General features: G+C 44.1%; 1 protein-coding gene across 8 annotated transcripts in view; it reads left to right on the plus strand.

Moving 5' to 3' along the window:
• The window catches only part of LOC136379840 (kalirin), a 635,535-nt gene that overhangs the window by 352,238 nt on the left and 270,381 nt on the right, over positions 1-12,916 (plus strand). For all 8 annotated transcript variants that reach the window (XR_010746806.1, XM_066347435.1, XM_066347437.1 and 5 more), the window contains exon 10: positions 7,032-7,154. Coding sequence is in view for 7 of the 8 variants with exons in the window: in XM_066347435.1 (XP_066203532.1) it covers positions 7,032-7,154 (123 nt within the window). In the remaining variant the exon portion in view is untranslated. The remainder of the gene's footprint in view (positions 1-7,031; positions 7,155-12,916) is intronic.

A 12,916-nucleotide genomic window follows, 5' to 3' on the forward strand; every position in this document is an offset into this window, starting at 1 on the left:
AGAGAGAGAGAGAGAGAGAGAAAGAAAGGGGAGGAGCTGGAAGCATCAACTCCCATATGTCCCTTGACCAGGCGAGCCCAGGGTTTTGAACCTGCGATCTCAGTGTTCCAGGTCGACTCTTTATCCCACTGCACCACCACAGGTCAGGCCTAATTTTATTTATTTGAGTCCTTCTCTTTTTTTCTTGGTGAGTCTGGTTAAAGGTTCATTGATCTTGTTTACCTTTTCAAAGAACCAGCTCCTGGTTTCATTGATCCTCTGTATTATTTCTTTAGCCTCTATGTCATTTATTTCTGCTCTGATCTTTATTATTTCCTTCCTTCTACTAGCTCTGGGCTTTACTTGCTGTTCTTTTTGTAGTTCTTTTAGATGTAGGGACAAGTTGTTTATTTGAGCTTTTTCTAGCTTCTTGAGGTATGCCTGTAATGCACTTCCCTCTCGGGATTGCTTTTGCTGTGTCCCATAAATTTTGAGTTGATGTATGCTCATTATTGTTTGTTTCTAGGAATTTTTTAATTTCTTCTTTGATCTCATTGTTTACCCATTCGTTATTTAATAACATGCTATTTAGTTTCCAAGTGTTTGAGTATTTTTCAGTTTTTCTATTGTGGTTGATTTCTAGTTTAATGCCATTGTGATCAGAGAAAGTGCTCGATATGATTTCAATCCTCTTAAATTTGTTGAGACCGCTTTTGTGCCCTAACATGTGGTCTATTCTTGAGAATGTACCATGAGCGCTTGAAAACAATGTATATTCTGCTGTTTTAGGATGAAAGGTTGATCTAGTATGTCCTTTAAGTCGGCTGTTTCTTTGTTAATTTTCTTTCTTGAGGATCTATCTAATGATGTTAATGGGGTATTGCAATCCCCTACTATTATAGTATTGCTGTTGATCTTGCCCTTTAAACCCATCAAAGTCTGCTTTATATATTTAGGTGCTCCTATATTAGGTGCGTAGATATTTATAACGGTTATATCTTCCTTTTGGATTGCTTCCTTTATCATTATGTAGTGACCTTCTTTATCTCTAACTATAGTCTTTGTTTTAAAGTCCGTTTTGTCTGAAATAAGTATTGCTACCCCAGCTTTTTTTTCATTTCCATTTGCGTGAAATATTTTTTCCATCCTTTTATCTTCAGTCTATGTGTATCTTTTGATTTAAGGTGTGTCTCTTGTAGACAGCATATGTATGGGTCCTGTTTTCTTATCCATGCAGCTACCCTATGTCTTTTGATCGGATCATTTAATCTATTTACATTTAAGGTTATTATTGATATGTAATTGTTTATTGCCATTTTATTCTTTAAAACTGTATTCCTCTTTTGCTATATTCTTTTTCTCCTTTGATCTGTTTAAACAGGTCCCTTAGCATTTCTTGCAGCCTTGGTTTGGTTGTAGTGAATTCCTTGAGGGTTTTTTTTTGTCTGTAAAGCTTTTTATTTCTCCTTCAATTTTAAATGATAGCCTTGCTGGATAAAGTAGTCTTGGTTGTAGGCTCTTGTTCTGCATTACTTTGAATATTTCTTGCCATTCCCTTCTGGCCTCAAGTGTTTCTGTTGAGAAGTCAGAAGTCATCCTTATGGGGGCTCCTTTGTAGGTGATAGTCTTTTTTTGTCTAGCAGCTTTTAATATTTTCTCTTTATCACTTAGCTTTGGTATTTTAATTATGATGTGTCTTGGTGTTGATTTCTTTGGGTTTCTCCTTTAATGGAGTTCTCTGTGCTTCCTGAACATGTAAGATGTTTTCCTGCCTTAATTGAGGGAAGTTTTCCACTATTATATGCTTGGAAAAAGTCTCTATTCCTTGTTCTTTCTCTTCTTCTTCAGGAACCCCTATGATGCGGATGTTATTTCTCTTCATGTTGTCACAGAGCTCTCTTAGAGTTTCCTCAGACTTTTTGAGTCTCTTTTCTTTTTTCTGCTCTGCTTCCGTGCCTTTATTTATCATGTCCTCTAACTCGCTGATTCGATTCTCCACTTCATCCATCCTGCTTTTAATTCCTTCCATTGTGTTCTTTATTTCAGATACTGTATTTGTCATTTCTGATTGATTCTTTTTTATTATTTCAATGTCCTTTTTTATATTTGCTATCTCTTTATTTAGGTGTTCGTAATGACCATCTATTGTTGTTCTAATATCTTTGAGCATCCTAACAATCGTTATTTTAAATTCTGCATCTGGTAATTTGGTTATATCTGATTAATTTAGGTTCTTTTCTGGGGATTTCTCTTGGTTCATTTGTGTTGCATTTCTTTGCCTTCGCATTTTTTCTGTGTAAAGGAAGGTTTTGGCCACTGGAGTCCACTGGGTATGGCCTCTGTTCCCTAGGTATGGTCTGTCTGCAGGCCCGCCACCCTCCCTCTGTTGCTGCCTAGGGCTTTTGGGTTTAGGCATTGCCAGTGCCTGCCCACTGGGGCTGTTGCTGTGGTTTCCACCTCTCCTTCACGGGAGTGGCCGTGATCACGTGCTCGGGTGCACAAGCCTTGGTGGCCTTGGCCTTTGCCCCGCCCCCATGGGTGGTGTTATGCTCGGCCCTGAGGGCAGTGGTGAACGCCTTTGCTCAGCTGCGGGTCTCTGCCTGTTTTTGGGCTTTCGCCCCGCCCTTGTAGAAGGAGCCCACTCGTGGAATGGCTGCTAGCCTTGGCTCTACCGGCCGGGCAGGACTGCGTGCCCACGCTCAGCTCAGTAGCAGAACTCTGCCTGTTCTGGGCTTTTGGCTCCACCCCCGTGGGAGGAGCTGGCTCCCAAGTCAGGCCACAAGCCTCGGTTCCACGGGCAGGGCAAGGCTGTGCTCCTGTGCCCTTGCTCAAGGGCTGGTCTCCACCCCTTCCAGGGTTCCCGCCCTTCTCCCACAGGCTGGATTACAGGCTGCCGGCAGCTGGGCTTGACCACTTTTGCACACCAACTCCTCCTCTGCTGGGCAAGACTGAGCTCACACGTGAGCCCAGTGGTGGCCAGCCAGCTTCTGCCCCTGCTGACAGAACCGTGCCTCCACGTCCCACCACCACCCGCCCTCCAGCGAGCCCTCAGCCGTGTGGGGTGCAGGCGCTGCAGCTCAGACCCTAACACTCACTACTGTAGACCCAAAAGCTCCCTCCTTCTAAGCAACTCTGCTCTGAGTGCCACGGGAGAGCTTGTTTGGCTGGTGTCCTGCTTCCTTTTGCTGGTATTGCTGTTTCCAGGGGAAATGTTCACTTCAGATTTGGGGAGTGACTCGTCCCAGAGGTTAGGGTGGCTGTCTCCCAAAATTTCTCTCTGTGCCTTCTAGATTATACTCTTTTCCTGCTACTTCGGTACTCTCCTCTCTCCCCATTCCCCGGAGCCCTGAGTGAGTGGTTGTGAAAGAGGTTTTTTGCGCAGTCCCTTTAAGAAGAATCCTGGGTCTGAGAAATAAGACTCTTTCTCGCAAACAATATCCTGACTTGTTTCCAGCTAAATACTGTCCTTATGCCTCTTCTAGGCTCTGGGGCTGCAGGCTGGGGCTTTGTTCCTGGGACTCAGGACCCTCCCCTCTCTTCTGAACTCACTTCTCGCCACGCGAGTCTCTCCTGGCTGCCGTTTGCTCCGGGGAGCTGGGCAGCCCTCTCCGCATTTCTGCTTTTTCTACCAGTCTCAGTGTGGCTTCTTCAGTGTTCCTTGGTTGAAGAGTCCTCTTAGTTTAGTCCAAAGTTGGTTTTTCCAGATGATAGTTCTTAAAATTATTTTGTAATCCACTTTGGTTCTGGGAGGTGGATGTTGGTATGTCTGCCTACTCCAGCACCATCTTGTCTTCTCCAAGTATATATATTTTTAAGTGGTTAAGGTAGAGCTACTCAAGTAAACTGTCTCAAACCAAAATGAATTGACATTTTAAAGAACACAAAAGAACTTCAACAGGAAACAAACTACTTTTTAAAAAAAAATGTTCAAGCTGTGAAATCACCCCCAGAAAGTATACAAGCTAACCATTTGTGAATTAGTGGGTAAAAAACATTCTTCTTTAACCAGTTTTCTTTAGAATAACCAATTTTATTAAAGCTAGAGATAAAAAATGAAATAAAATAAAAGTCATGAAAGCAGTGCTACACAAGCAGGTCACACTTAACTGCTCCAAACTCAATTAAGAAAAAAGTTATAACCTGAAAATCTATCATAAATTCCAAAGCATTCATGAAAGGCAGCAAGACAGCTCTTTTGTATGTAAAAATTATCCCCAAGCTTCAATTCATTATCAAAAGGGGATTAGTATAAGTTTAAATATGCATACAAATGATAAAACTGCACTACCCATCATACACAATATATGGGAAACTTTGTGACCAGAGCTTTTTATCTTTGACCTTGCGTGCCAATGCTCATCATCCCCTTTATAATAGAGAACTGTGGGATCAAATTGTGGCAAGGTGAGAAAAAAGACACTCTCCTGGTTTTTTTTTTTCTTAAGTGAGAAGCAGAGAGGTAGAGAGACAGACTCCCACATGCACCTCTGACTGGGATCCATCGGGCAAGCCCACTACCTACCGGGCAATGTTCTGCCCATCTGGGGCTTTGCTCTGTTGCTCAGCAAATGAGCTATTTTAGCAACTGAGGTGAGGCCATGGAGCCATCCCCCAGAGCCCAGGGCCAGCTTGCTCCAACCAAGAGATAGCTGTGGGAGGGAAAGAGAGAAAGAGAGAGAGAGAGTAGGGAGGGGGGAAGGGTGGAGAAACAGATGGTCACTTTTCCTGTGTTCCCTGACCAGGAATTGAACTCAGGACATCAACACGCTGGGCAGATGCTCTACCTCTGAGCCAACCAGTCAGGACCCTCCTGATTTTTATTGTTGTTGAAATTTTACTATATACAAGTCTAAGGAATCTCAGGCTCTCCACTCTTCTAAGAAAGGAACATTTAGAGGTGTTTTCAATGCTGCCTTTCAGTGTTTGCAAAGGTAAAAATACAGTTCATTTACTACTGAATTTCTTTTTACAACCATGCCTCCAAAAGTTAAATATATATATATATATAATTATACATTTAATATATGTATATATATGTATGTGTATATACACATACATATGTATGTATATACATATATAGGTATGTATATATGTATATACACACATATATAGCCAGAAGAATTGGTTATATAAAGTGTTTAAAGTCTCTACACCTAATGTTTAGATGCAGTCATTTTTTTTTTTTCCAAAGTTAGAAGCGGGGAGGCAGACAGATTTCTGCATGCGCCCAACCAGGATCCACCCAGCATGCCCACCAGAGGGCAATGCTCTGCCCATCTGGGGCATTGCTCCTTTGCAGCCAGAGCCATTCTAGCTCCTGAAGCAGAGGCTATGGAGCCATCCTCAGCACCTGGGCCAACTTTGCTCCAGTGGAGCCTTGGCTGCAGGAGGGGAAGAGAGAGACAGAGAGGAAGAGGAGGGGGAAGGTTGGTGAAGCAGTTGGGTGCTTCTCCTGTGTGCCCTGACCGGGAATTGAACCTGGGACTTTCACACACTGCGCTGATGCTCTACCACTGAACCAACTAGCCAGGACTGCAGTCATTTTTTAAAAGGCCTTTTTCTTCATTTTAATGAACAACTACCTGACCTTCTGGCTTTGTTAAGAGGATGTTTGTTAAACCTCATTAGTAATTTCATATGTCCCTTTCTCTGAACTAATAACATCTTATTGTGGGTTTTATGATAGTCACTGAAGACTTTGAGGGCTTCCATACTTTGCACAATTAGAGGCATTAATTTATCTCAAATGTCAGAGGAAGTGAAGCAAGCCAAAGGCTGGATTCTGTAGAGCTAACACTCCCATGCCTGAGGACCATGGTGTGATTTTATCTCTTTGCTTGCAACTGGGCAGTCTGAAGAAGAAACAGAGGAATGATTAAAAGCATCCTTTTAAACAGGCCTAACTCATCTAAATCATTTTCTCAAAATTCCTGAAATCTGAGAAGGCCAGTACATCGTTAATCAAATGTCCAGTTCAAGTTTAGCATAGTAGGAGTAGAGTGGGGCTCAGTTGAGTCTTGGCAGGATTTCTAACAGGTGTGTCTGCACTATTCTGGTGTAATTGTGGCCACTTGATTTAGTGCGTGCCAACTTCTCAAAGACAGAAAATGACCTGCTTCCTTTCTCCCTTATTTTTGTTAGGCTACCTGAGCAAATGCAAGAGGGATGTTAAAGGCTTTGGTCCTCCCTGCCTTTCAAGGCTGTTATGAAGGGGTTGCTACTTCCCTTGTCAAGTGCCTCTCAAGACAACATATTTTCTCATTTTCTCAGCATCCCCTCACTCAGGTCTCTGCTGCTCTGGCCACCTCTGCTCTAGCTCTCTCAACACCGAGGGAGAATGTCTTGAAGCCAAAAATCACTAGGTCTTGAGCCTAGAAGAGAATGGAGTCACCACTGCTTCCCAAGAGAACCATAGATACTAACGGCCTTACGGATGCAAAGAACTTACTGTTGGTTGATTGGCTGGTGTTGATTGGAGGAGAGAGGTGGACAGAAGCCAGAGAGGGCAGTTGTCCTGGCGATCAGCTGTGTTGAGCATAGCTCCAGTTGAGGACTAACTACTCTGGACTTCATTTCCAAGATTAAGAGGAGAATCCCAGGAGCTCAGTGAGGCAGTATACCCATAATGGTGGCCACTGTTCTGCTCAGTTTTATGGTAGAGTGAGGACCAAGGAACTGCCCTGACCTGATTTTCTCCCAATGTGTCTGACTCTGTGTAGTTGGAATAAAGGTAGTGAGGGGTTAAACTCTGCCTGATGGTCTGTGTAGCTTGTTTTAAAGAATGGACTAATTAAGGTTGAGAAAACTGAAAAAGTAATAAGGGGATATTCTGGAGATTAAAAGGATAAGCTGAATTTCATTAATGGTGGGAATGTTGTGTCACAATGGCAGTGATGGAATCCCGTGCACCCACAGTGACTGAATATTTCCACCTGGACTGTTTGCTGCTTTCTGATGGGGATGAGGACTCAAGGACCCTCATGGTCACATATGTTGCCACATGTCATTTTTTCTCCCAAAAAGTCATTGTTCTGTCTTCCTCCTCTGTCCAGGTATTGGACTGGATTGAAAACCATGGTGAAGCCTTTCTCAGCAAACACACGGGGGTTGGGAAGTCCTTGCATCGAGCTCGAGCCCTGCAGAAGAGGCACGATGACTTTGAAGAGGTGGCTCAGGTGAGATGCTGTGTGTGGTTGTGTGTGCACGTGTGCATGTGTGTGGAGCCAGGTGAGAGAGACCAGGGCTGTGGCTTTGGTGTCAGGTGGGGGCACGTCGGGTTACCATGTCTTCTGGGCTGCCTTTCTGCCTGATGTAAGGAGACCTTTGTCTGCTCTTAGGTCCCTAGGTGAATAGTAAATAGACCCACAGTTGATGGTCTTCAAAGAAAATCATTCTGCCGGCCTGATATGTAAATGCCTCATCTACAAGGTGGTGAATAGCAGGAGGGAATGACATTAGAAGCATCAACAGCCCAAAGCCACCTCTATGGTTGTCACTGTGGTCGAGTGGATGCTGAACATCAGTGGCTGCTCTGCTTACAAAGCCGTGTACCTTCCAGGACCCGGAGGAAGAGAGGGTACCTGCTCACCAAGCCATGCCCCAGCAAGGCTGAATGTGCCCAGAGAAAGTGCCTGTGCATCACTGGCACAAAGTTAGCCTATAATTTGCACAATATTCAGCCTTTTAGCTGAGCTGCATACCAGTTCCGAAAGGGCATGGTTTTCTAATTTGGACAGAGGCTGTGAGAGAGGCCTTAACCATTGGTATTAATGGTGGAATAATATAAGAGGGTTTCTGTTCTGAGCCTCCACCCCCAAAATTTTATTCCAACTCCCTTATACTTCTCTTTTGGGAGTATTCCAAATAGATCTTCAGAATCTTCATCGTTAATGTGAAGTGCTGCTGTCCAGTTACATCATAAGGTGTGATCAGTTGCAGGGGAAGTAAGACCTAAGAATAAGGGAGGGGAGCCAGAAAGGAGATTGGTGTGGGACGGGGGGTGCTGCTGGAGTAATGAGGACAAAGTGGGGTTTCTGCACCACAGCTTTAATGGGGACTGGCTCCGGTCCCACTCTGTGGACACTCCTCAGCGCAGGTGTCATGCTGGACACTGTGTAATGCCCCATCCCCCACTCAGAGGGGCCACGAACCCCAGACAAATATGAGCTGTAAGTGCAGAACAAGAGGGCCTGCCAAGAACCAGAAGAATCTGCCAGAGGGCAGGAAAGTGGTGGAACATACCACACTTCTGCGGGGCTGCAACTGTATTGCAAGGCCAGAAAGATCATGGCAGCAGCAACCTGAACCTGGTGAATGAAGGTAGATTAGACCCAACCCATGGAATAAAGCCTCACATGGACTCCTTGTGCACTGTTGGTGGGTGCAGCCACTGTGGAAAGCAGTGTGGTGGTTCCTCAAAAAACTAACCATAGAATTAGCATATGAGTCAACAATTCTACTTCTGGTTATATCCCCCAAAGAATTAAGAGATGGGATGTGAAAAGGCATTTGTACACCCATGTTCATAGCAGAATTATTCATAATAGCCAAAAGGTAAAGCAACTCTCACATCTATTGATGAATGAATGGATAAACCAAATGTGGTATATATGTACAATGGAATATTATTTAACCTTAAAAAAGGATTCTACATGGATAAACCTTGAAGACAGTATGCTATGTGAATAAGTCAGTCACAAAAGGACAAATACTGTGAGTCCACTATGTGAAGTAGTCCAGTTCATTGAATAGTCAAACTCATTGAGACAGAAGGTGGAGTAATGGTTGCCTGCTGGGTGCCTCTCCAGTCTGTCTGGGGAAAAGGAGGGAGAGGATTGGGGGAGAATGGAATGGGGAGTTATTATTTAACGGTACAGACTTTCAGTTTTGCAAGATAAAGAGTTCTGGAGGTGCATGGTGGTGATGGTTGAACAACAACATGAATCTACTTAATGCTGCTGAACTTAACAAGTTTTGTGTTATATGTATTTTACCACTACCACCGCCAGCACCACCACCACCACCACCACAACAACAACAACAACAAAGAAGCCTCAACAACAACAACGAAGAAGCCTCATGGCTACACAAGAACCTTCTGCAGTACGAGCTGGATTATGCCAGCATAGTATAGACACGGGCCCAGTGTGCCTTTGATGAACAAGATGTAGCACAGACCCAACATATCTGAGTGGCCAGGCATTCTGGATGCCTCTCTAGTCTGCTAGGGAGCAAAGGATGGGAGAGGGATGTCCCCAGAGCCACCCACAGCCCGACCCAGCCCACCCCTCCTGTCTCCTTCCTGCTGCAGCCTCACAGGCAATGCCAGCCTTGCTTACAGGCCCAGGAGGGGCTGTCGTTTTGTGTGTTATTACAGCCGAGCGGACCTGATAGCCACCCTAGCTTTAATGCCACTTCTCCCGGTGGCTCCTCTATGTTCTCATTGATGCCTGGCATGCCTTTCACATGGGACAATGCCTTTCATTTAGTACCAGACACATGCTAACTTAAATTTATACTAAAGAAAGAATGGACACATTTTTTAAAGCTTATGTTTCCATTATGTATTTTCTATCCCACCAATCCTGAATAAGTGAAGGTATCAGCCTTTTTAAAAATTTTATTTAGAAATGAAATCTAATGGAGTAAAATAACGTTGGTCAATAGGAACATGTAGGTTTCAGATGAACATCTCTAAAGCATTTGAACTGTTGATTATGTTGTGTGCCCATCACCCAGAGTCAAATCTTTTTCCGTCACCTTATATTTGCCTCGCTTTACTCCCCTCCCCTACTCTCCTCTCTGTGGTGACCACTTCAGTTTTGTCTATGTCCATGAGTCTCAGTTTTATATCCCACCTATGTGTGAAATCATACAGTTCTTAGCTTTTTCTGATTTACTTATTTCACTCAGGGTAATGTTCTCAAGATCTATCCATGTTGTTGCAAATGGCACTATGTCATCATTTCTCATGGCTGAGTAGTATTCCATTGTATATATGTACCACATCTTCTTTACCCAATCCTCTATTGAGGGGCACTTTAATTGTTTTCATGTCTTGGCCACCATAATAATGCTGCAATGAACATGGGGGTGCATGTGTCTTTGCATACAAATGTTTTTGTGTTTTGGGGGGTAGATACCCAGTAGAGGGATTGCTGGGTCATATGGTAGCTCTATTCTTATTTTTTGAGGAACTGCCATATTGTCTTCCCTTGTGTATTAGCCTTGTTTTATAGAAGAGAGCACTGTGGCTCAGCAAGTCCTTCTGTGCGGTCATGTCATCTCAGTGGTGTTTCTGCTGGGAGTCAAACCCAGGTCGGTCCAACTCCAGAGTCATGTTTTTACCTAACTCCATGCTGTGTCTCCTTTGGAAGTCTAGGATCCGGGTGTAAAACTCATTTCCAAGTGCCAGTTTGCTCATGGAAAGTGCAGGACAGAGAGAATGGGAGGAGTGAGTGCTACTGTGGTCGCCCTGTTTGACATTCATGACGAGTAATCTTTTGATATAATCTACTTCCCCCTGACTCTGCTTTCTGATAAGACTGTATCTTTGAAAGAAGAGAGAGTTCTACCTTCCAAAAGGCTCTGCTTTTAGGAGGAATGTTTCCTCTGGAAAGAGGAACAGCAGATGGGGAACGCCGAACCACAGAGGGAACACCTGCACAGGGCCGTGTGGTCGCCGCATTGCCCTGTGGATAGGCCTCTAGAGGTGGATGTGCCATGCAGTCTAGAAATCAATCCTGTTTTGTCGTCGTCCCCCCCACTCTGGGGAAGGGAATGGGCTTGGAGCTGCCTACCACCTTAGAATTAGTGGTCCACTTAGGAAAACCAGCTCTGACCACGGCAAAGGCAGATGGACTGTTCGTAGTCACCAGCCTCAGGCTTGCCTAGGTCTCCACAATGTGATCACTACACTCAGGTGGTGAGGAACAGGGGATCTGGTCAGGAGAGGGTGCTCCTTCTCCCTTGCTTCTGTTTTCTATTAGGTGAGGGCCTCAAGGAGGAGAGGAGTAGATTCAATCAGGAATAGCTAATTCCTGACTTAGAGATCAATGGCACAAAGTGAAAGTATAGATCTTGTTCCTGGATGTTTTGGGGTTGCTGGTTATGAGATTGGGTCAGGAAGGGTGTCACACATGGTGTGAAGTAGGCAGCTGGGGTGTCACTTGTTAGTATTATAGAGGGTCATGATTTAATGAAAGAACCTCTTTCAACTTGATGATCTCACGATTATCTGATCTGAGGCTGATCTGAGAAGGGATTCTAAGCTCCCACTCTCTGTAATCAGGTTTCAAAATTGACTTGAATCAAAGCAGGAAGAGACCTGTGAGTGTGTGTTTCAGGTCCTGGAAATTTGCCCTGTGCAGGGGGAACCGGCCTTCAGCCGAGAGATGGCTGCCCACAGGGTGAGGGCGGCACGAAGCCCCTGAACAGATTCCTCTCCACTCGGGGTAGTGGGGGCACCTGTGAGTCTCCCCATTGGTTACTCTTTGGAGTAAAGACACTTAAGGTAGCTATTAAAATAAATATAAATGATAGCTGTGAAGAATTACTGTAACGATTCATTATTTCTCATTAAACTTCAACTTAGTTTTCATGTTTATTAGCTCTTGAACACATTTTAAACAAACTCTTCCACTATCATTTGAAGATGAGTCACCAGCTCATCCTGCAGGTGGCACTCTTTGAATAGCCTACATAGAAGCCAAGGAGAGGAGGGAAGGGCTGCCGTCCTGAGCCTGACTGAGGAAGCTCCCGGCCAGCCGGCCGGTGGTGAGGTCTGGGGCCCAGGGATGCCCCCGAGTCTGTCTCTACAGGCCTTCCTAGTCCAAGCTCCCGACATGGTCTGTGCTCAGATAGAAGACCTGAGCTCTAGCGGGAACCCCTCCCGGTTCTGGAACATGCTTGACTCAAGTTGCCTATAAACTAATCAAATGATGCGGGCCGTAGGGTAAACGAGATTTTAAGCGATACTGTATTTATATATATATGGGCATGTTAGGTATCATTGGGAGTGTAAATAAGTATAAGGTGAAGTTACTGCCTATAATAGCATCAACGTCAGGGGATAGATGTGTCCACATCTGCCCAGGAGGTAGAATGGGTATAATACTGTTATTTTATCTTGAGATATTTGCTGTTATGTAATAGGACACTATTCAAGTGCCTGTGGTTGAGAGAGCAGGTGTGCATTCTCTGTCAGTGGGCTGATTAATCACCTCATTATCTGAAATGCCAGACTTGCTATAAGCTAGCTTAGTCAAAAATTATCAGGCATTTACATTCAAACATATATTATCTAATGTCTCAAAGCACCAACTCACATTTAAGCAGCTAAGCATATTAAGCAGCATTAGTATAACATTTTTGAAAAACAAACCATTTAAAGGAAGATGTTTAAGAAATACAGACATCAGTCACAAGTAGGTACTTCATTCAGTAACCTCAGATTACTTTGTTCTCTATCTGACCCTTGCTTTTTTTCTCAAACTTAACTGGAATACTTAAAAAAGTTTTCTTTTTTTTATTCTGAGTCTTGGGGTCTAAATAGGCGAAAATGGAAGAGAGACATTTGGCAGTCCAATAAGTCCACCTGCCTAGGGGGTGGTGTAGTGACCTTTGGAAATAAGTGACATCTTTCTTTTCATGCCCGAGACCAATTATAGCAGCTGCAAATGCAAGCAGAAGGAAAATGGCCTAAATAGATGCTTTTTCACACTCCAGCTTCTTAGAGAGGATGAAAGGTTCTTAAGCAAGATGAAAAAAAAAAATAATGAAAAAGAAAGCCAGAAAAATGCAGAGAAATTAATGTCATGAAGTGGGCAAGTAGGAGAATGTGACACAGCAGACATATGAAGGACAGTGTTGTCCTTTGCACCTTGCACAGCACTCTTTCCACGGGGTGGGGGTGGGGGGGGGGACTCAGCACATCCCT

The sequence above is a fragment of the Saccopteryx leptura genome, chromosome 8 (genome assembly GCF_036850995.1).
Source record: "Saccopteryx leptura isolate mSacLep1 chromosome 8, mSacLep1_pri_phased_curated, whole genome shotgun sequence".
NCBI classification, from domain to species: Eukaryota; Metazoa; Chordata; class Mammalia; order Chiroptera; family Emballonuridae; genus Saccopteryx; species Saccopteryx leptura.